The 21,878-nt window shown below is 37.8% G+C and overlaps 1 protein-coding gene across 3 annotated transcripts in view; it reads left to right on the top strand.

Moving 5' to 3' along the window:
• The first annotated feature begins 15,448 nt into the window (after window positions 1-15,448).
• PKHD1L1 (PKHD1 like 1) overlaps window positions 15,449-21,878 on the top strand; it is a 133,739-nt gene continuing 127,309 nt past the window's right edge. For 2 of the 3 annotated variants that reach the window (XM_010955840.3, XM_045517270.2), the window contains exons 1-2: window positions 15,451-15,610; window positions 17,377-17,466. In XM_010955840.3, the coding sequence (XP_010954142.2) occupies window positions 15,538-15,610; window positions 17,377-17,466 (163 nt within the window). In that variant the 5' untranslated portion in view covers window positions 15,451-15,537. Of the gene's footprint in view, window positions 15,611-17,376; window positions 17,467-21,878 lie in introns of all 3 variants that reach the window. The other variant, XR_006725162.2, reaches the window with a different exon arrangement.

The raw sequence follows: 21,878 nt of genomic DNA on the forward strand, positions 1-21,878 counted from the left end.
TTCTCTCCCTAGTTTTAGATTCCCTATCATTGTTTTTCTGTGAGAAGTACCTGTGCATAATCTTTTTTCAGCACAGTGGTTTTCTGATTTTAGCGTGCATCTCCTGGAGGGGAAGAAACATGACTTTTTTTACTTTGTGTGATACTTATTTGTGGATCAATGAATGAGGGAATGAATATATGAATAAGCTAGTAAATGAACATGGGAAAACAAAAGATGGTAACAATATAACTGTAGTTGAGGACTTTATGTTAATTTTTGTTTCATGTTCTGCAGATACAACTTTATCTTTCTGATGAATTTATATTTCAAGTGTAGTCGAACCAACTAGACTTAAATATGTAAATTTTGAGTCCAAGACACAAAAATCATATGAGTTTTTTTTTCCCTTCATCTCTTATAAAAGCAATGATCTAAAGTAATGATAGTTACAGTCATCATTCTGCTACCCATTAACAGAAAGGAAACAATCTTAAATGGTATGTAAGAAATGTTAAAAACAAATAGTTCTTATTTCATACCACTATATATGAAAGCAAACCAAAAACTGCTCAGAGATACTATTTTAATGACTCAAAAGCACATATGAGAAAATGGAAAGCAAGTTATTATGAAAATATGTTTATGGGACAAAAACAGCTGAATTGAAAATACTTGATAGCAATTCAAAATACTAAAGAGCATAGCTTTAAAATGATAACGCCAAGAACTCAACACCTCTAGGTTTTTTTGACATCTTAAAAAATTATCTTGTAGCTTGCATCTAGAACCACTGATATCTTTCAAATAAACCAACTTTGTGTATATTTTGACTCATTGATTTATGTAAACTAGGAATACATTCCTTAAAAATCTTGTACCCTTTTGTGCTCAGTGTTGGAAATTCAATAGAAGATTACTGTTACTTGACAGTACTGGGTGACTAAAATACTAATTAGGATTACTATAATCTCCTGCATAAAATTAAAGAAGACCCAACTAAATTATTTATGTAATCACTTTGCTCTGGCATTACAAGCGTATCATTCGGTTGAGCAGTGCCAAGCCAGGGCATGGATGATGCTGGGGATTGGTAACTGGATATGGGAGTTTTCATAACTTGAAAAAAGACTCCATCCAACTCAAGAGAATTGCGACAGCTGCTCAGTAGCTGGTATTGGAGATGATCCAATGAGTGCGTGTGTGCTGTGACCCTTCTTGTAAACGGCTGTCTCACGTTACTCACTGACTTCATAAAACACCTCATATTTACCAATAGAAACCACACAAAAGTCATTGGATGAATCTACCAAGTGCAATCAGACAATTTGAGCTGTAACCTCATCTGTTACGTCTGTGTTAAAAAACAAGAAGCGATGGTATTTATGAGGTGCTTCCTTTTCTCATCAGGTAAGGCTGTCTCTTCTGCCTCAGTTTCCTCATCTGCTTACTAGATCTGATAACGCTGACCTGGAAAGAATAAAAATAATTTTAAAAACTGCAAGTATTATTAATAGGATAATTGTAAAAAGCAATTATGGATAACTAGGAAAAACAGTATGGATTCATCTTACTCCTAGGTAAAACTAGAAATACATACTTACTATGTGTTTTCTAGATTAAAGAATTACACTTGTGTGGGATATATCTATTTTATACTTTAAGAATTTCTGAATAGTATTAATTGCCACAAGAATACCTACAAAAATAAAGACCAACATAACTTGATTGGAATAGAAAAAATGTCACTAGTAACACTTAACAGGGAGAGTTGAAATTATTTACCCTCATTTCACTATGATTTACCCTCATATCCCATTTGTCTTTTGATCTTTAGCGTGTAACAGAGTAACTTCTTGATAAGTTCTTTTAAATAAATGAATAAATAAATGGTAACAGAGAAAGCTTGTTTATTCCAGACTTTGAATTATATTTGGCTATTCTACTTATCAGCCACCAGGGGACACTTGAAGTCTGTTCTTTCCAGGGCTCACTGAAACGTGTTATTTCAACAGGCCCAATTCCAATTCAGGCCAGCCAGCTTCTTCAAGATGAAAGTGTTATTGAATTAAAACTTAATATAAGTATTTCTGAATGTGCTTCTGGTATAAACTAAGATGAGGCTACAGTGAGATGGAAACATTGTTTTGCTGAGATGATTTTCTGAAGCCAATTTAGTAATTCATGCAGCAAGCTGATTTAAGTAGCATACACCACAACTGAAATAATTCTACTTTAGCTATTTTATCAAAAAAGAAGCACAGTATATAAATCCTTACTAAAAAGTTAAAGAAAATAATTTCCACTGTATTTTTCCTGTCATTATGCTCCTCTGTCTGAGAGTCCTTTTAAAGGGAATAGTATTCATATTTTCCTCTTCCATACTATGTCACTTTGTTAAAAGTATATATGCCAAAACATAAATTATTATATAGTCAGTATCAAACCCTTCGGACATTCAGTGAATATTGGCTTAAGATGACAATGGTGGAGAAAGTCAATGAATGAAGGCAGACAGGATCTGCACCCATGGTTCAGTGTTGCTCATAAAACAGTTCTGAGTACAGCAGCTGGTTCTCACCCCATGTGTAGATGTTCTGGCTTTGTGCCTGGAATCACTGAAATTAAGTGATAACAATACCTTTCAGTCACTGTATACCTTCGTATTCTAAAATTATTTGTGGAGGGCACAGCTTTGAGAATTTGTCCTCCCTAGACAACTACCCCTATGTAATTTGGGTTTGATGGGGTAAGAGGCACAGAGTAGAGTCATGGAAATTGAGATGTCCATTAAACCACAGCCCGTGTGACGTGCAGGTGATCTGGGGAGCATTCAGTTTGGCTAATAGAGTGTGTGAGTGAGTGCTCTGGTTTTCTTAGCTCTACCATTATTGTGCTTAATGACTTCATTAGTCACTTAGCATGTTCTATGTGACAGCTGCCTATCAACAACACATCCCCTCTCTGCTAGAGGTGCTGGGAGTATAATAACGTATAAGAATTATGGGTACTCCTCTTCTGAGGTGGAACATAAAGTCAAAGTTATGGTGAAGGACTTTATAAGTCCTTATATATATGCTGTACATTTCTCCTAGTAATGGTGCTCATAAAACAGTTTTGTGCGTGGCATTTATCTCCCATATTTTATCCCATCCATAAACATTGGGCTTTTGGCAGACCTAGTTTGTGAAAAAGCATGGATGCTTTCACTGATCAGCTGCATTTTCTGCTCCTGATAGAATTATTTCTTCACTTTGTAGAGGCCTCCAGTCAACTAACGACCCCTTTATCATTATTATCCATCACTCCCCCCACGTTTTCACCTCCCTCCCCGCTTAGTCTGATGGTTTATCATTCCAGCTTCCTTACAATTACCCTTCACTTAACGTCTCTTTTTTCTTAACAGCACACAGTCCTGCTTAAATCTAATTACCCTGAGTGCTTCCTCACTGGGTGCATTTGATCACCTGAACTTTGTTGAGGAAAATCACACAACTCTTTTCTAAGTCCCATTCTAAAATAACAATGACAGCATTCTCAAAAACAACTGGCATGAACTTTCCAAAAATGTTAATGTCGAGAAAGAATGAAAGACTAAAAAAAAAAAAAAGAAAGAAAGAAAAGAAAAGGAAAAAGGTCAGGAAACATTCTATGTTAAAAGAGAATGAAGAGGTATTAGTACTTAAAGCAACATGTAAATATGTAAATAAACAAAACACAACTATTAAGAATATTATTTAGGACAACTGGAGAATTTTAAACATGAACTGTGCTATCAGTGTTAAGATTCCTGAATGTAGTGTCTGTATTCAAGAAGAATGTCCTTGTTCCACAGTGAAGTCTCTAGGGGTGAAGTGTCACATTATAACTAACTCTCCAATGGTTCAACAACAAACATATATATATACTAAATACGGAGAGAGAGAAAGATAGAACATATGAATCAAAGGGAAGAGGATGTAGATACTTATTTCAGATAGGTTTGAAATTTTTCAAAGTAAAATCTGGAAAAGAAGGAGTGACGACAAATCTCAATGAACACTTTTCACTGCCCATGAACTCTACTGCACTTTTCTGGTATATACATTTCCCTACCCGCCCCACCGTGCCTATTTCACACTCTTCTCCTGCACTAACGACACTGTCTCGTGCTTTATCAAGGGGCAGCTACAAGCAGACAAGAACCCAGCATCACCCCATCACCAAACCTACCAGCCTTCCTGAATCTGGACCCACATGTCCAGCTTTTCCTCTGCCTGTGCTCTGAATCCCAGGGCTTCTCTCTCTTTCTCAACAATTACCCTCCCGCTGTTGTCCCCTTCTCTCTTCCATCAGAAGTTTCTCTCCCTATTGCAGTAGCCCAAGCAGCACAGTCATTTAGCCTAGCAGCTCCTATCTCTTATAAAAACCATGCCCTGATCACAGATCTGCCTAAACGAACAGCTGCATTTCTCTGCTTCCATTCAAAGCAAGGAAGGCTCCATGACTGAGTTGTCTCTAGGTGCTGTCTCCACTTCACCTTCCACTTATTCACTCATGGAAATTACATTCCACTGAAGCTATTCACATCAAGGTCAAGGCAGACTCACTACCTTAATCAACCTCTTGGATGCATTGTACAAGTGACCTCCTTTCTCAGACACGTTCTCTTGATTTCCATGCTACAACTATCCGACTTTTCCCCCGACTCATGGCTGCTATCTCTCAGTCTTGTTCACTAACTTCTCTTCTGCTAGGCCTCTAATTGTTAGTTCTTCAAATCCTAATTACATGACTTAGTTTTTTCTCTATCTGCACTGTCTCCCTAAATGAAGGGATCTTAACTGCTTTTGTGTTATTTTAGCAGTAAAGTGAAGCCTATACATTCTTTCCCAGAATAATATACTTAAATGCACAAAAGAAAATTCTTAGAATTACACAGGAACATATACTAAAATATAATTATAAAGTATTTCAAAATAAATGTATTATATTCCTCTTTATTAACACAAAAATAAGGCAATGCATTTCAAATACACATAAATCTCATGTCTTCTTATTTTAAAACATCAGTGTAAAGGCTTATTCAAGTTATTTCCTAACTTGTGTAAGAACATTAAATTGTGGGCTGGGTTCAACAGGACAACATATATATGTCATATATATGATATGTTGGGCATTCCATCAATTTCAAATTTTTGTTTTAATCGTTGCAAGTATTGAAAATCTTGATTGTTAAGATACATATAATTTTGCAAATAGAGTTAAAACTTCTTTACCTCACTTTACAAAGCCCAAAAGGCTTGTCTCAAAGAACACCAGAATTCTCAAAGGCTTTCTAAGTTTAACTGTAATAAGATTTGGTTCTAAGATCAAAGATAGTAAGCTAGGACAAAATCTTTGATTGAGTTTATATCAGAAAGAAAAAGAGTTATAGATCTATAGTTCAGCTTTAACACCATCAAGATAGAAGTAACTTCTGAAAGAGTCTTCAATAGTGTCTAGGTGTCCACAGATCTCTCTTTTTTAAGAAACTGATAGTCATCTCCAGCATTTCAAAGTCTGGAAAGGATGTCAGCCTCTATTCTGGTCTTCCCCATCAGCTGCTAATCTTAGGAAGCTTACAATTTTTTATTTTAAAGGAGAAACCATAATGGGCTTGAAATGAAAGCTTTATCTCATTCATATGGTTAAAAATACCTGCCAGGTGAGCAGACAAGACAAATCATTCTTTCCAAGTTATTCCGAGTGTGGAATTTCTTTTCTCTCAGAAAAATTAAAACGACTGTCCTTAATTCAAACAAGCAGTTAAGTCCTGCTCTCTGGGAAAGCCAGCAAACTATTTAGTAAAGATGTACTTTATATCCTGGTGCTCTTATTGACAATTCTTTAAATGCACTGGTTCAGAGGAATTATCAGAGGATAATGATGACTTTTATGGTTGTTGGCAAAGCTTCTCTCAGGATTGTAAAAACAGTCTTTCTTTTTTCATCGTATTTTTTTGTTGTTGTTTGTTTTGGGGGGGGCTGTAAATTAGGTTTATTTATTTACTTATTTATTTCACTGGAGGTACTGGGGATTGAACCCAGAACCTCATGTATGCTAAGCACACACTCTACCATTGAACTACACCCTCGCCCTGTCCGTATGTCTTACTTCCTGGTGCACGTCTGTGTTAAAAAACAAGAAGTGATGGTATTTATGAGGTGCTTCCTTTTCCATTAAGGTAGCAATACCAGATACACTACCGAGCATTCTGGGACCAAGCATGTAAGGAGTACAATGCTTTTTTTCCCAATCAAAGCTTTGTCTGGAAAAACAATTTTTAAAAAACAGAGCAATAAAACAACTTTTCACCATTTCCAACATGTTAACAGCCTTGGTAGTCTCCAAAAGAGGTTCACAAAATAAGAATTCTCCTTCCAGGTGCATATTCAAGGGGAATGGCGTGGCTGTTAATTCCTCCATTGCTTGTTTCAAAATATGGTATGTCAATAATTCTACAATATGTCAAAACATTTGACTTTAGAACCTTTCCTAGTTTTCTGTTGGTTTGAAATCTCAGGAGCTACCCAGGTGCAATCTGAAACTGGCCCCACGCATGGAGGGCAAGGAGAGACCGAAGAAAGAGGCAGACCACTCCAGATTGGTGGGTGGAAGGTTTAATAAGCAAGAGAACTGACATGCCAGGCTTATCTTGGGTGGCTACAAAACAAGTAGATTTCTATACCTGCCTGCCAGACTCTTAGAAGTTTATATGGAGGTCTTAACAGGGTTCAGTCACATATTCTGTCCAGATGGTCTCAAACACCTTACCTTTTCTAGGCTGTGTCCTTGAAAATGGCTCCCACTGTGCGAACAGTAAGCAGAACGTATATTCCAAGGACAGAGGAGAGGGTGAGGAGCCTCTGATAGCCTGGGTCCAGCTCGAAGGTCAACCAGCGGTCATATCCTTGATTCGATGACCTCTTTCAACAATTTCTTTTCTGTTCCAGTCCAAAAACCAACTCAAACATTTTCAGTGCACATGACTGAACTTAAGTCTCTCCCACTTTACAGGATATTAGAGAAAAGAATTTTGTTAAATGGAAGATTCAAGTTTTGGGTGTATCCTAGTTCTTCATCTTGAGATTTTCCTGCATGAAAATGCCTGCAGGAGTTTGCAAGAATTTTTAAAAATAAAAACACTGTGGTGGCACAACCCATAAAAGAACTAATTGATAAACCGGACTTCATTCAAATTTAAAATTTCTGCCCTGCAAAAGACACTGTCAAGAGAATGAAAAGACAAGCCACAGGCTGGAAGAAAATATTTGTGAAAGATTATTTCCAATAAAAGATTATCAACCAAAATATACAAAGAACTCCTAAAATTCAACAATAAGAAAACAATCTGATTTAAAAATGGGCCAAAAATTGTAACAGACACCCCACCAAAGAAGATATGCACTTGGCAAATAAGCATATGAAAAGATGCTCTCATACGTTATCAGGGAAATGCAGATTAAGACAATAATGAGATATCATTGCACACTTATTAGAATATCTAAAATCCAGTACACTGCCAATACTAAATTCTGGGGAAGATGTGGAGCAACAGTAGTCTTCATTCATTCCCAGTAGGAATGCAAAATGGTGCAGCCACTTTGGAAGAGAGTTTCATGGTTTCTTACAAAACAAAATATACTCTTACCCCATGATCCAGCAATCACACTCCTTGGTATCTACCCAAAGGAGCTGAAAACCTATATCCACATAAAAACCTGCACACAGTGTTTACGGCAACTTTATTCATAATTTCCAAAACTTGGAAGCAACTAAGATGTCTTTCAGTAGGTGAATGGATAAATAAACCGTGGTACATCCAGACAACAGAATATTATTCAATGCTCAAAAGAAATGAGCTATCAAGCCATGAAAAGACATAGAAGAAACTTAAATCCATCTTAGTAAGGGGAAGAAAGCAATCTGAAAAGCCTACATACTGTATGATTCCAATTATATAATATTCTAGAAAAGGCAAAACTATGGAGACAGTAAAATGAGCAGAGGCTGTTTGGGATTGGGTGAGGGAGGAATGAACAAAAGTACAGAGGATTTTCAGAGCGGCAAGACTACTCTGTATGAAACTTCAGTAGTGTATACATGTCATTATAAAGTTATCCAAACTTATAGAATATATAAGAGTGAAACTTAAACTATGGACCTCAGGTGATAATGTGTCAATGTAGGTTTGTCAATTATAACAAAGGTACCACTCTGGTGGGGAATGTCGATAATGGGGGAGGCTTTGCATATGGCAGGGCAGGGGGTACATGGGAAATCTCTGTAACTTCCACTCCATTTTGTGAACCTAAAACTACTCTAAAAAAATAGTCCATTAAAAAACAACACGACCATAGCCTTTGTGTCCCAGATGAACTAATTAACTAATCACATTAACTAATGTACCGGTATGTGAGACAGGAAGCGTGCAGTCATGAGTGGTCTTGTTGTGGCTCTAATAATTCTCATAAGTAGCGATGAGCATACGTGATGAATCAAGATACCTCCAGCAACTGTAATATCATATGAAAATATCTATGCTTTCCTTGAGTGACAAATCTCAGATACTAATAACAATACTGTGGTTTGCTGTCTACATTGATCATTGAAGGGAATGCAAATTTTCCCTTTGAGAAAAGTGAAAATAAAGCTGTAATTTTTTCCCATCCAAGCTCATGAACACCTGCCCTCAAGGATCTCAGCCATTCTTGTGGCTTTAAATTCCATCTACATGTTGATGAGTAACTCCCGCATTTTATTTGTTCACTTACTGACATTTACACTTGGTTTGTAGGAATAGTTAGCCTTTGTTGAGGGCTTACCATATGCTAGGCACTATTCTAAGTATTTTACATTTACTAAGTTATTTACTTCTCAAATCAGCACTATCAGGTAAATTCTATTATTCTCTTTTACATACAAAGAAACCTGAGGCAGAAAAATGTTCAATAGCTTGTCCAAGGTTTTCCCAGCTACTGGGCAGCAGAATGAAGCCTGGAGCCCAGGTATCCTGCCTCCCAAATCCAGGCTCTCACCTTCTAAGCAACCTGCCTCCAATAGGACCTTGAACTCAAGCTGGACAAGTCAGGAGTACGGATCTCCCACCCCAGAACAGAACCTCCCCCAGCCTTTCCACATCACGGTAAATGGCACCACCACCCACTAAACATTAGCATCCAAAACCTGGAACATCCTAGGCTTCACTTACCCCATGAATCCATTCCAAAATATAATTCCAAAAGTTAACAGCAGTGCTATCTCCAACCCATATCCAGGAATCTGTCCCCATTTCTTAACAATTTCAACACTGCCATTCTAGTTCCATCTTTACCGTCTCTAGTCCAGACCACCACAACATCCTGACTGGTCTTATTTCCATTCCTGTCCCCAATTTAATCCCTTAACTAAGCAGCTACAATGCATTTTCTGAAACATGAGTCACTCAAGTCTCCCACCTCCACCTACAACCAGACAACGCCTTACTTGAGTTCTAAACGCCTTCCTGATCTTGCCCCAACTCTCTCTCCAAACTCATCTCCCCATGCTCCCTCCCCCTCATTTGCTATCTCCAGTTACACTGGCTTTTTGTTCCTTTCTAGGTTATTTTTCCCTCACTCAACCTTATTTGCCATTTATTTTATTTTAAAAGGGAGGAAAGAGGGCAATAGGGATAAATTCCAATCCATCAGCTCCTACTTGGTCAGGAAATACTGTGGAATGTTTCATAGTATAAAGTCAAGTTTAATGGCTTTTTGTCTACTTCAAAACATTTGTTCATTACCCTCTGGCAAGGGCTCACAGGATGCTGACTTGCTCTCAGCTCTGTACTAGGAAAAATTTTCTCAGCTAGGATTGTCCTACTATGTAGATAGTTATTTGAGGAAGGGAGGCTTAATAACTTTGTGTCTAAGAAAAATTGGAGGTCAACCTAGCTTCCATATGTAAATTAATGTAGGGTTTTGGGGAAAAAAAGAATTACCAAATGATTCAGCCCTTTGAGAACACCGCCACTTTATTAAGTCATTTTACCTAGTGCTGCATTTTTCAAAATGCAGTATCTTATTTTCCAGGGCTTTCTAGCAAGTTATACTGTAATAAGGTGATTTGTTTCTTTCAACTCATATATAATAAAAAATAAATATATACAAGAAATTTCTGAGCCACAATATAGGGCCAATTTCTACTATCAGTCTATGTAGCTAGGTACCAATATGGTTCATTCACTGTTACTAATGCTATTTGTCTTCCAAAACTTGTTTAAGAAAAAGGTATGTTTGCTGTACAAGACAACAATGTTGACATTGCTTGCGACAAACATCTAGAATTTTTACACAGTTGAACATGTCTTTTTATCAAATACTGCATAGTGGATATAATGTCACACCTTTTCCATCCTGCTAAAAACGAAATGTGAAAGTAAGAGAAATAAAGAGAGGAGAATAAAAAGCTCTCCTCCCTTTAACAGCATGATTTACTGATAAAATTTTTTTTTCTTAATTAGAATTTTGGGGGGTTGCAAAGAACAGTAACTGACTGGCAAACTTAATCAAAAGGCAATTTATACAAAGAATATCTGAAATTCATATTACCACTGGGAAACCTGGAAAATCAAAGTGTGGTAAACAGGTAGGAGCCAAGGTACTTTCTAAGACTGCAAGGAAAGAACCTCAGAAACAGCCCTTGTGTGAACAGCCTGGTCAGGTCACCTCCAAGGCAACGATCAGACCCCAGCATTCGGGCTCTCTCTTTGTTCCTCTGCTCAATTCAAGCTCCAGGGAGAATCTGATTGATTTACTCTGGGTCACTCCCCACCCCCTCACCCCGAAAACCTGACTCAATAGACTATATCTAATGGGGAAGAGATTACTCCACAAAGGAGAAACTGGGATGATATCAAAAAGAGAGAAATGACAGAGCCCCTTAAATGACACCTGTCTACTTCAAACAATGGAAACAAAAATGACCAAGACATCGAAAAATAAAACCAAGCCCACAGGCTGGCTTGAGAAGAAAGGTTTTTCTGTTCGTAGGTTTTAGAGCTTCTTCACCCGTTAGCATCTTTCTAGTTTCCTGACTTCCTATTTGAGAATGCTGCTGCTGACAGTGTCATCTCAGTGGAGGCCAGCGATTTAGAGCCCAGTGGGTAAAACCACTAGCTTTGCCAGAGCTGCCTACCCGCATGCCTGCACCTGCACACCTCAAAGCAGCTGGAGAAAAACGCTCCCGTAGTCTCATTGGTTTCATTTTAATTCAAGACCACCACCCTTGGCTCCCTGCAGTGACTTTTTTCCCTTAGGCTATTGATTTTCCAACTTTTCTAGCTTTTCGTGGCAGGTAGACTCTAAGATGATCCTCAGTTATCCCTGTCTATTCTTTTGGGAATCCACTCCAATCAGGATTTCACCCTCACCACTTTACTAAAACCGCTCTTACCAGAGCCTCCAATAACCTTCCCGTTGTTAAGTCCAAAGGCAATTCTCCGTGCTGTTCTTGCTTGATGTAGCAGCAACAATTGATAGTTATTATTTCTTTCTCCTTAAAATACTTTCCTACTCGGCTTCCCAAACAATACTGTCCTGATTTTCCTGCTGTCTCTTTGACCACTCCTTCTCAGTCAGCTCTGCTCGTTTTCCCTCATCTTTCCTACTACTAAGTACTGAAGTTCCCCAAAGCTCACCCTTTAGATCTTTCCAAGTTGCCATCTATCTTCCACTCTCTGGGTGATCGCATTTGGTCTCACTGTTCTTAAAAAGTATGCTCATGATCCTCAGAATGATCTCTCCAACATGGATTTTCCACCGAATTTCAGACTCAAAAGTCAAACTTCCTATTTCACACCTCACTTGGTGTCTAATAGGTCTTAAACTTGATATCAAAAGTGAGCCCCTGATACACTCTTCCAAACCCACCTCTTCAGCATTCTTCACCAGTACTTAAAAGCCCCCATACTTCTGACTGTTGAGGCCCAAATCCTTGCAGTCATGTTTGACTCTTTTTTTTTTCTTCTTATCCTTCAACTCCTTGTCAGCAAATCCTGTTAACTTAGCTCTCAAATATATCCAGAATCTGACCACTGTGCACTGCCAACACTGTTCCCATTCTGGTCCAAGCTACCAGTAGTCGTGCCTGGATTGTTTGCACTAGCCTTCTAATTGATCCCTCTGTGCCTGCCCTTGCCCCAGCGCAACAAAACAGCAGCTGGGTGTTTGAAAACATAAGTTGAAGCATGTCACATTTCAGCTCAGTATTCTACAGTGGATTCCCATCTCACTCAGAGTCAAGCCCACGATCCTGCCTGACCTTTCCCTCCTCCCATTACTTCCCTGACCTCACATCGTCTAGCATCCTGCTTGTTCCCGCCACTCCGGCCACTCTGGCTTTCCTGCCTGCACACCAGGCACACTCCCTCCTTACACATTGGCATTTGTTCTCCCAGTTGCCTAGAACTCTCTTCTCCCAGATGTCCACATGGCTAAGCAGCTCACCTCAGACCTTTAGATCTTCACTCAAATTTCACTGTCTTGGTGATAACTTCCTCTTCATCCTATCTAAAACTTCATCACACACAAACACAATTATATTCTTCCCTGCTCTATTTTTCTCTCTCTAGCATGTATTACTCTCTAACATACTATATATTTTACTCATTTATTTTGTATATTGTCTATTTCCACTAAGGATGTAAGTTCCATGAGAATAAGGATTTGTTTTAACATACTGCCATTGTCTTAATGCCTAGTACACTGAATATTTGTTGAAGGCAAACTACTGTTTTGTAGATACTTCATTTTGTTCACCACCTCTCACAATCAGGGCTAGATTCAAAATCAGGCTCCAGCACACAACTCATTTGCCAAGTTAAGTGAATTCAGAAGTGAATTCCTTATTCCTTCTAGTTCTGCAAGTTTTTACTTTCTCTTATTAATTTTAAATCAAAGGATCAAGAAGTTTAAAATCTTTTTTCATCATAAAGGCAACAGGACCAGCTATATAATTGTGAGATCCCAGACAAAATGAAAATAGGGATTCTCTCATTCAAAAATTATTAAGGATTTCAAGATGGTGACAGCAGAGCATTAAACCAAGCACGGGGCCCAATGAGACCACACAAGTCATATTCCCATGACGCTGGCCCTATAGGTAGATTTTGTTGGAACTAGATTTTTTTTAAACTTACAAAAGAAATGCAGGATATGATAGTTCGGTTTCTCCTTTCATGTTTCCCCATGTCCATGTTCCATGATGAGTCTGTACTGCAAAGGTTTAAAGATTCTAAAGAAGAATACAATTTAAATCATCAGTTATGTAAGCTATGTAACCACTTTTTCTGATTCCAAATAGACTTTTTGATTATATGAATTTCCACCTAGTTATAACTATTTATTCTCACTTATGTTAATAATTTAATATTAGAAATCTCGCTGGTGTGATCTTTTTTCAGGACATTGACTTATACAAATAAGCACTATGTAAGAAATTTGGTCATTATGTGACAAGAAAGCAGGCTACTTGTTTAATATCAATTTTCCTAAAGCTAATTAGCCAAATGATCAATTTGCTGAATGATTAATTAGCCAAGTTTGCTAAATTAAATGAATGCAGTTTAACATAAATATTTAGCTGCTTGAACAAGATTGTTTTATTTTGGTTACTGATGATAAAATACATAGAAAAATTATACACACATTTTTCATATTATGTTATTTCATAATATCAGGTATTACATTGGATATGTGTATATACTATGTACATATATACATATGTAAATATATGTGGTATATATACTTGTACATACTTAAGTATATAGTTACCTTGTTGTAAGACTAGGTGTAAAGGAAGTAAAGCTATCTGGAAGGGACTATGTGGTTAATACAAGTAGAAGAATGAAATAAAACACAACAGGAATAACCACATTATATATTAAATATTGTATGCCATTTGCTGGTAGATACATTTGAAGAATTTTGTGAAAGAATCTTAAAAATATTAAAAGTTTGGCAAGACAGAAATCAACATAAAAAGGTTCTAATCACTTTACTGATATTTCCAAAACTTAGAATAGTTTTCCTTTTTGTTGTAAACATAGATCCTTCTATAAGAAAGTCTGCCTATTTCAATGATTCCTGATTAGAAATTACAACGTCAGTGTATGATATGGGACAAGATTTTTCACCTACTTCTGACTTATTTCAAGATACTTTTAAATGACGTTTTCTACTTTTTTTTTAATACTAGAAGCATTTAAAATATTCTTTTTACTATCATTTGCCTATGCCTCATACTTCATTTAAATTTATAAATTTAAAAACATCTGCAAAAATCAGAATTTTGAATAAACTCTCATCTAAATTACTTTTTAGTGATATCATCTAAAATTTAATTTTAATTAATTTAACTTTAATTTGAAAGCACCAGAAAAGAAACCAAAATTAACCAAACAATTTCATATAGAAACTCCCACATTAAATTATATTTTTATTACTGATCTTGAAATATATACTTGTACACATTTCATAGCTAATAACCTAAAGTGAATATTTTTGTTAATGCTTCTAAATTATTCTTGGCAAAGCTGCTAATTATTGCTGTACAACACTGCAATCTTCAAATTTAGTCAATTTGGCAAATAATTAACAAATTGGCATTCAACTGGCTGATTTTCTGCTAATTGGTCTACTTCCAGATACAAGAGGGGAAGGGTGAAAAAAAACCTACAGGAATACCAATTTTCAGAAGAGGATGGAAGAAAAAAATATTTGATAGAAGCGATTGGAGAAGCAGGAAGAAATCCAAGACCATGCGCAGGAATGGAATTTCAAGAAAGATTATCAACAGTGTCACATGGTGCAGGGAGTTCCAAGAGAAGGAAGAAGGGTCTACATACCTTTTCAGGCCCCACTTTCAGTAGAGTGGTGACATGGCAAGTCAGTTGGCAAGTTACTTAACCTTCGCCTCAGTCTACGGTTTTTAACAATAGGAATAATAATAATAATAACAACAGTCCTTTCGGAATTATTGTGAATTGAAATCTGTGAGGCATGGTGTTTGGGACGTGTCCAGAGATCAACAAACCTTAGTATGACTGTCAATTCAAGGGACAGCACGAACTTACATGAGTCTGAAGGGGGAAAATGTGTGGGGTCTGTGAGAGAGGGAGGGAGGGGGAGGAAGGGAGGGAGGGAAAAAGAAAAAGTGAGATTGTAGGAAAACTTGCCCACTGAGCTGTCTTACCAAAAAGAAGCGGGGCTGTGGCACCTGTGGAGACAGCCTTGGAGGGGCAGCGCCCACGTTTGGGCGTGGAGGTTCGAGGAGTGCGGCGGGCCCCGGGCGGCTGGGTGCTCGGGTGGAGGGTGTGCGTCTGCGCGCCAGCCCCGGGGGCGCCGCGGGCTGGCGGGGCGGGGCGGGGCGGGGCCGGGCGGCCGAGTCCGCCTGCGCGCGTGGGAACACGAGGCGCGCGCGGGAGCTAGCAGAGCCCCGCGCCGGCGGCGGCTGCCAGCGAGCGGCGGGCGTGGACCCTGAGGAACTCGCGCCGCGATGGCACACCTGTGGCTTTGGGGGACCTGGAGCCTCTGGGGGCTGCTCCTGTGCGTCGCGGAACCCCACGCAGGTAACGCAGTTGGGGCGCCAGGGAGGCAAGCAGGAGAGGTCCGTGTAGACACCGCCTCTGCTCCTGGGGTCGCGGGAGAGGCGGCACCGCCTGGCACCAGCTGTGGGACAAGGTTGCGGGTGTGGCTGCACAGCGATCCTGGAGACTAGGGGACCTGGAAGCCAGGCTTAACACAGGGACAGACAGACAGACACAGACAAACACGCACTGACAGAGGGACAGAGAAATTGATCTTGCCATAAGAGTTGGTGCTTGAATTATGAAATCTCACCCCCTCTATCCCAAGAGACTCAGTTGAAAAAGAGCCTGAAATTTGGCTGGGGGTGGGGGACTCAACCGGGGGCTTCCCTCAGTCTTCTTGGGTGTCCCTTCCCCACCGAAGGGAGGACAGTCTCCCAATGGGACAGGAATGGGTCTTTGTGGCGGGTGTCAGTCATTTCCAGGGGCAGCTGCCCTGTGCCTTCAGAGTAATACCCAGGAGAGGGCTGGGAAGAGACCGATAAGAAATTGGAGTTGTTCGAGGAGATAACGCGGAGGATGAACCTGAGATAGTTGAGGAGCAGCGCGTCTGTGAGATAGGATCCAGCTCCCTCGCTGGAGTTTCCTACTCTTGGCTGGAGAGCTTTGGCCATTGTAGGTGAAGTCCAAACTAAACTTTTCCCAGGCAGGAATGAACTAAACAATCATAATTTCTTTTAACTTTTTCTCATGCACCCATTTCAAACAGTTTCTCTGACTTTTCTTTGTGTCCCCTACTGAATTTTTCCATCTATTCTGAGAATTTGTTACTGGATCTAAAAATTATCAAATCTGTATAATGTAAGCAGAAAATAAATCCTTCTAGTCACTGTGTATCTTTGAGTTAATTTAAAGCATTAATTACAGTTCCTCAAAGAGGCCGCTCACTTACCCCGTGTTTCTTTCTAGAAGTCTACATTTCCCAGGGGTGGCCCAGTCTAGCTAATTCATGTTTGCTCTCCCAGAAGCAGCAAGTACACCTGTCTCTCAAGAAGCCAGTATGACCCAAGCAGTGTGGATGAAATGCCCCTTCTTTGTCACATGTAGCCCTGTGTTCCCTTCTGTCATTTTGTACTAAGTTGAGCTTTTTGGAGGTTGGGATTGTTGCACATTTATATATCCCCAGGAACCTAGCACTGTTTGTCAAATGATTTAGTGACCTATACATTAAGAACCCATTTTAATCGAGAGGCTTAAAAGGTACCAGAAATGATCTTTCCTGAAGTCTTACTCTGTTACAGAAAACAATTTCTTCTTAAAACACATTCCTTTTTGTACCTGGACTATTCTTTCAATTTACCTAGCTTTGCATTTCTTAAGGGCTCTCATAATGACCTGTTTCTTCACAGAGCTGTTTCTCCAGCATTGTCTGGTGCTGTGTGGGCTGATAACTGTAGTTAAAGAACTGCAGCTAGTAGAGTGCTCCATGAAATTAAGGGGCTAATAAATGTTTTATTGTATGATAGGTAAGAATGATGAAAATGATCACATATTATTCCTTCTCTTTGTAGCACATAAGATAATGCTTTGCGTGAAGCCAATGACTATTGACTAAATTAGTGATTTAACTCCCTGTCAGGTCATTGATTAGTAATGGAACCAAAAATAAAACATGGGTGTCTTTACTTTCAGTCCTATAATCTCTATGATGTAGTTCTTACAGCATTGTAATTTGTGTTACAAAATTTGATGCTTGAAATGAAGTACTTGATACTTTTACTTCTACTGTAGTTTTTAATATCTTTCAGATGGCTCTAAAATAATTCCCAAAATCACAGAAATAATACCCAAGTATGGCAGCATAAACGGAGCAACAAGACTGACAATCAAAGGAGAAGGTATTGTTGCCTTTTTTTTTTTTTTTTTTTTTTTTTGGCCAAGGTTGACGTATTTTAAAGACCGTTTCACATTTAGAGATTTATGGTTTAAAAAAATGCCTTCTTCATTTGGCCGGAGTAGTAAAACTATCCTCTTTGACAGCTAATGAAATCTCCAAGAGTCTCTATCAACCTGATCATCTGAATTTGTATTATAATTACTTGCTTAACTTCAAGATCTGGATTGTAACGATTGTGTTAAAGGGAACATCTTTAACTCAACTCTGCAATTACTAACTTTGTCCTTCCTGGGTCTAATAACATTATCTTCGTATTAAAATAAAACAAATTTGGAGGGCTTTGAGAGTAGGATGTTAGTAAGAGGGTATGGTAGAGAAGTAGAATGGTATGGAAAGGAGAAAGACAATGGAAAGCAAAGCTTTGGATCCCTTCTTCTGCCACCATCCTTATCAAATGCTCCATCAAATCGTGGGTTTTATATGACTCTTCCTCCTTACCTGGTCTTGGGATGAAAACAAAGTAGGCAATTAGGGAATATGTTTAATGAGCAGCTGTTCCTAGGGTTAAATAGAAATATGTGGTTATTTTAGCCGTAAGACTTTTACAGTCTAAATGATAGAAGTAGTCAGATGCTTAAGAATTTTTAAAAGATGGGAAAGAAAAAATTTTAAAGGATATTAATAAAAGCTATTGTTTAGTCTTTAAGAAGAGCAGTGAGAAGTTTTTGAAGTCAGAGAATTGACAAAGCAAACTATTTAACAATTCTGTCATATATATTGAAATGTATTCTAATACTTCTAAGTAAAATTTCTGTAGAATTTAATCTCTCAATGATATAATTGAATGATTTATGCCTCTAAATCATGAACAATATATTTTAGATTAAATTGTTTTTGTTTTTTAGAGTTAAACATCTGGAGACTATGTATTTGTTAAAAACTATTTTACAATGTCTTTATTCATCGCTGCCTTATATTATAAGTTGCTGTTAAGATCGTTTGTTTGAAAGCTGTTGAGTTTTTAACAGATATTTAAATACCATGAGAAAAATGCTCAGATTAAAACAAAACAATAAAACTGTTCAGCTATTTCCTTCTGCCTCAAACCTGCACTTTTTCTGGTCCAGGAGTCATGGCTTGAGTACATAAATTCAGATCATCCCTAGTTAGAAACAGGAAAAGATGAAACAAAACATTGCATTCTTAAAGCATTTTGGAAGAACATCCTTATTAATCTAGCTATACCGTTTGCTCTTTCTGGACTTTCTGAACTTTTCAGGCGCAGGAATAATCCTCTTACTTATGAAGCCCAAAGTGTCGTGGTGAGTGTCCAGGTTTCCCATCAGCTTGTATTTCTGGATGCCAAAAGCAGAGGCTTAGAATAGTTAAATCCTATTTGAATTGCAGATACCCGCTCCCCACCCTGATTTATCTTCCTTCTCCTTGCTTTAACCACACACTGTAGGTGACTAAAATTGTGATAGCATACATCTTTCTCAGAGGCTGAATCTGAATACTGTTTTATATAGGTTTGAGCGGCCCATATCATTCATATGATATATGAATATATACAGAATGTGTGTAAAGCAATGATAATGAATTCACAAAACACACTAGACCCCCAAAGCTACGTGAATTTGGTACTTGAACAAAGTTTATTTGGAAGAACTCTCTGACCCATACTCCATCTTTAGAATTGAATACAGAGATAGTTTATTAATCACGAAGAACACTTTGTCTAAGTGGAATTGTAACTACGAAATTACTTAAATGTTGGTCCCATCTGACTTTGAAAATGTTTTACTTTTGTAAAGGTCATGATGTAAGAGTAAAGTATAGAAATGTTTGATTTGAGTTCTCTGAAATTCCACCCTCTAGAAAGATCTACTGTTAATATTTTTGTGTCTCCAAATGACTTTTGTCTATTTTCACACATAATGTTAAACTTAATGGGCAAAAATTTGCCACTGCAATATTTTGTTCTAAACTCTGTCTTCAGGAGCCAAAGGTAATATAATTTTACAATTATGCTGCCCAAGTAAAAATGTTTTGAGCGATTACATGATCGTGGAAATAATTGTATCTGCTCCTAAGATGACTGATTTGATGAGGAGCATTATCATTAGCTCTAGAATGTTCTAACTTTACTGGGTTTGTTACTTTGCATTTCTCAACTGTCTTCTTTGGTATTTGTCTTTATTTAAAAAAAATCAGTGAGATAGAAGGAGTAACATTTTACTTATGGTTCTTTTTTCCTAAGTATTTCCCTATTAAAATGTGTAGCACATAAATTTGTATTTAAATGAAGTGTTGAATTATATAATTTTATATTTTTTTATTGAAATATAGTCATTTGACAATGTGTCAATTTCTGGTGTTCAGCATAATGTTTCAGTCATACATGAACATACATATATTCGTTAATAGTATGGAAATCACATAGATTTTAGTTGGGTCTGACTGTCTTTGAGCTCCATCTTTGCCACTTCCCACCAAGGGGCTGGGGCAAGTGGGATATTAATTCCTACCTGTTGGGGCTATTGTGAATATTGAAAAAGATGATGTGTTTAAGGTACCCATATATAGTATCTGCTCCCTAAATCAGAGCTATTTCATTTTTATTATTCTTTTGCATTCATGATATAGGTATGGTTTGTTTAATTCTTTAGACGTTATCCTCCATCACACTGCACCTTTTTTCCTCTTTGTTTTGAACATTACAGTTTTAAGTAGGTTTTCACACTCTCAAACCTGCTTTTTTTTTAACTAGAGAAACCAAAACAGCCTGCACTGTGCATGACAACTGCTGGCTTCAACAACACAAGACATTTTCCGTGATAGCCGCCCAGGCTGCTATCAGGAGAACCAGGTCTGCGTGCCTGGCAAGTCTTGTCTCCAGTTTTTCTCCAAAAGAAAAAAATACATCAACATGTCAGAATTTCCATCTGAAACCCCGACCTTTTCTGTTTCCAGGGTACACCCAGTCCTTCCTGTAATCTTTGTGCTTTGGAGTACTTCCAGAGGTATCTTCTTTACACCTAATGATTTATTTAGAATTACACTTTCAAATTAAAATTCTTTTTTAAAAGATGATTCCTTTCTTTTTATCTCTTTGGAACTAGCTAAAACAATTAGAAATATTTCTGTAGATTTTTTCAACAAACTGTATGATGAGAATATTTACAAATCTTTTTGATTTGGTTCATATTTTCCCATATATTTTACTCTTAGAAAATATATATATATTTGAGACATGCGTAAGTGTGTGTATGTATATATATTTATATGTGTGTGTGTGTATATATATATATGTGTGTGTATATATATATACACGTGTGTGTGTGTGTGTATAAAACATTAAAACAACTCCTAGGCTAAACACAATGTCATCTTTTATTGGTATTATTTTTTTAGGACTGTATTTGTCTTAGGAATGCTGAAGAACAGATCTGTGTTACCATATCATTGATGGGACATGTGCCTAGTAGGAAAATAAATACGTATATCACATCCTGAGCCACAAGTAAAACTTTCTATTCTTTAGTTAGTTGCCTGCAGCCCTTCTGTGTGTTCCAAACTCAAGGTGAACTCCAGAGATAAGCAGAAATTGGCAGGAGGAAAGAGTGGCTTTACAAGTAGCTTGCTTTTCTGTGTTTTCATGTGTCTTCTCACAGTTCCATTTGAGCAGTAACTGCCTTCCTAGATTCACAACTGAAAACTCAATACAAATGTCTTTCGTAGGTTGAGCTGATGTTTGTACTTTAGCCTGTGCTGGATGGGTCCTCTTGGGTTAAGTTTTAAGCTTAGAAGAAGAGAGGGGACTTTATTAAAATCCCTAACCTTTGTTGAGTTCATTTATTTTTTTATGTATAAAGAATAGGGGGGTTGCTAAGAACATAGGGTTTGGAGGAAGTTACATTGGGTAACTGAGAATAGCTTTGTAATGTGCATTTAAAAATGTTATTTTTTCTCTGACTATCACAAGGGTGCCAGGTTGGCAGCTACAACCTGGGTTTGAACCCCAGCCACCTACTTATTCATTCCGTGTTATTAAAAAAAAAGATGTTAATACTGACTAATAATAACTCTTTTGTGACTTATAATATGAGTATATCAATTGAATTCTTTACCTATGAGCCAGGCACCACGTTAGGTACTGTATATAAATCTTCATGTTGTCTTCCCAATAATTCCTGGTAAGTAGATTATTATGGTCATTTTTTCTGATAAGGAGACTAAGACTGAGAGAGTTTATGTCTAAAATGGATGCTCAGGTTCATACAGCAAGGAAATGCTGGAGCTGGGATTCCAACCCAGGACATCAGGGTCCAAACGCCCTTTCCTGTAAACAGCCCTGTCACTTAACACGTTGCTTCACCAGAGCTGGAGTTTAGGGCTTTGACACTTGATGAA

The sequence above is a fragment of the Camelus bactrianus genome, chromosome 25 (genome assembly GCF_048773025.1).
Source record: "Camelus bactrianus isolate YW-2024 breed Bactrian camel chromosome 25, ASM4877302v1, whole genome shotgun sequence".
Classification (NCBI taxonomy): Eukaryota; Metazoa; Chordata; class Mammalia; order Artiodactyla; family Camelidae; genus Camelus; species Camelus bactrianus.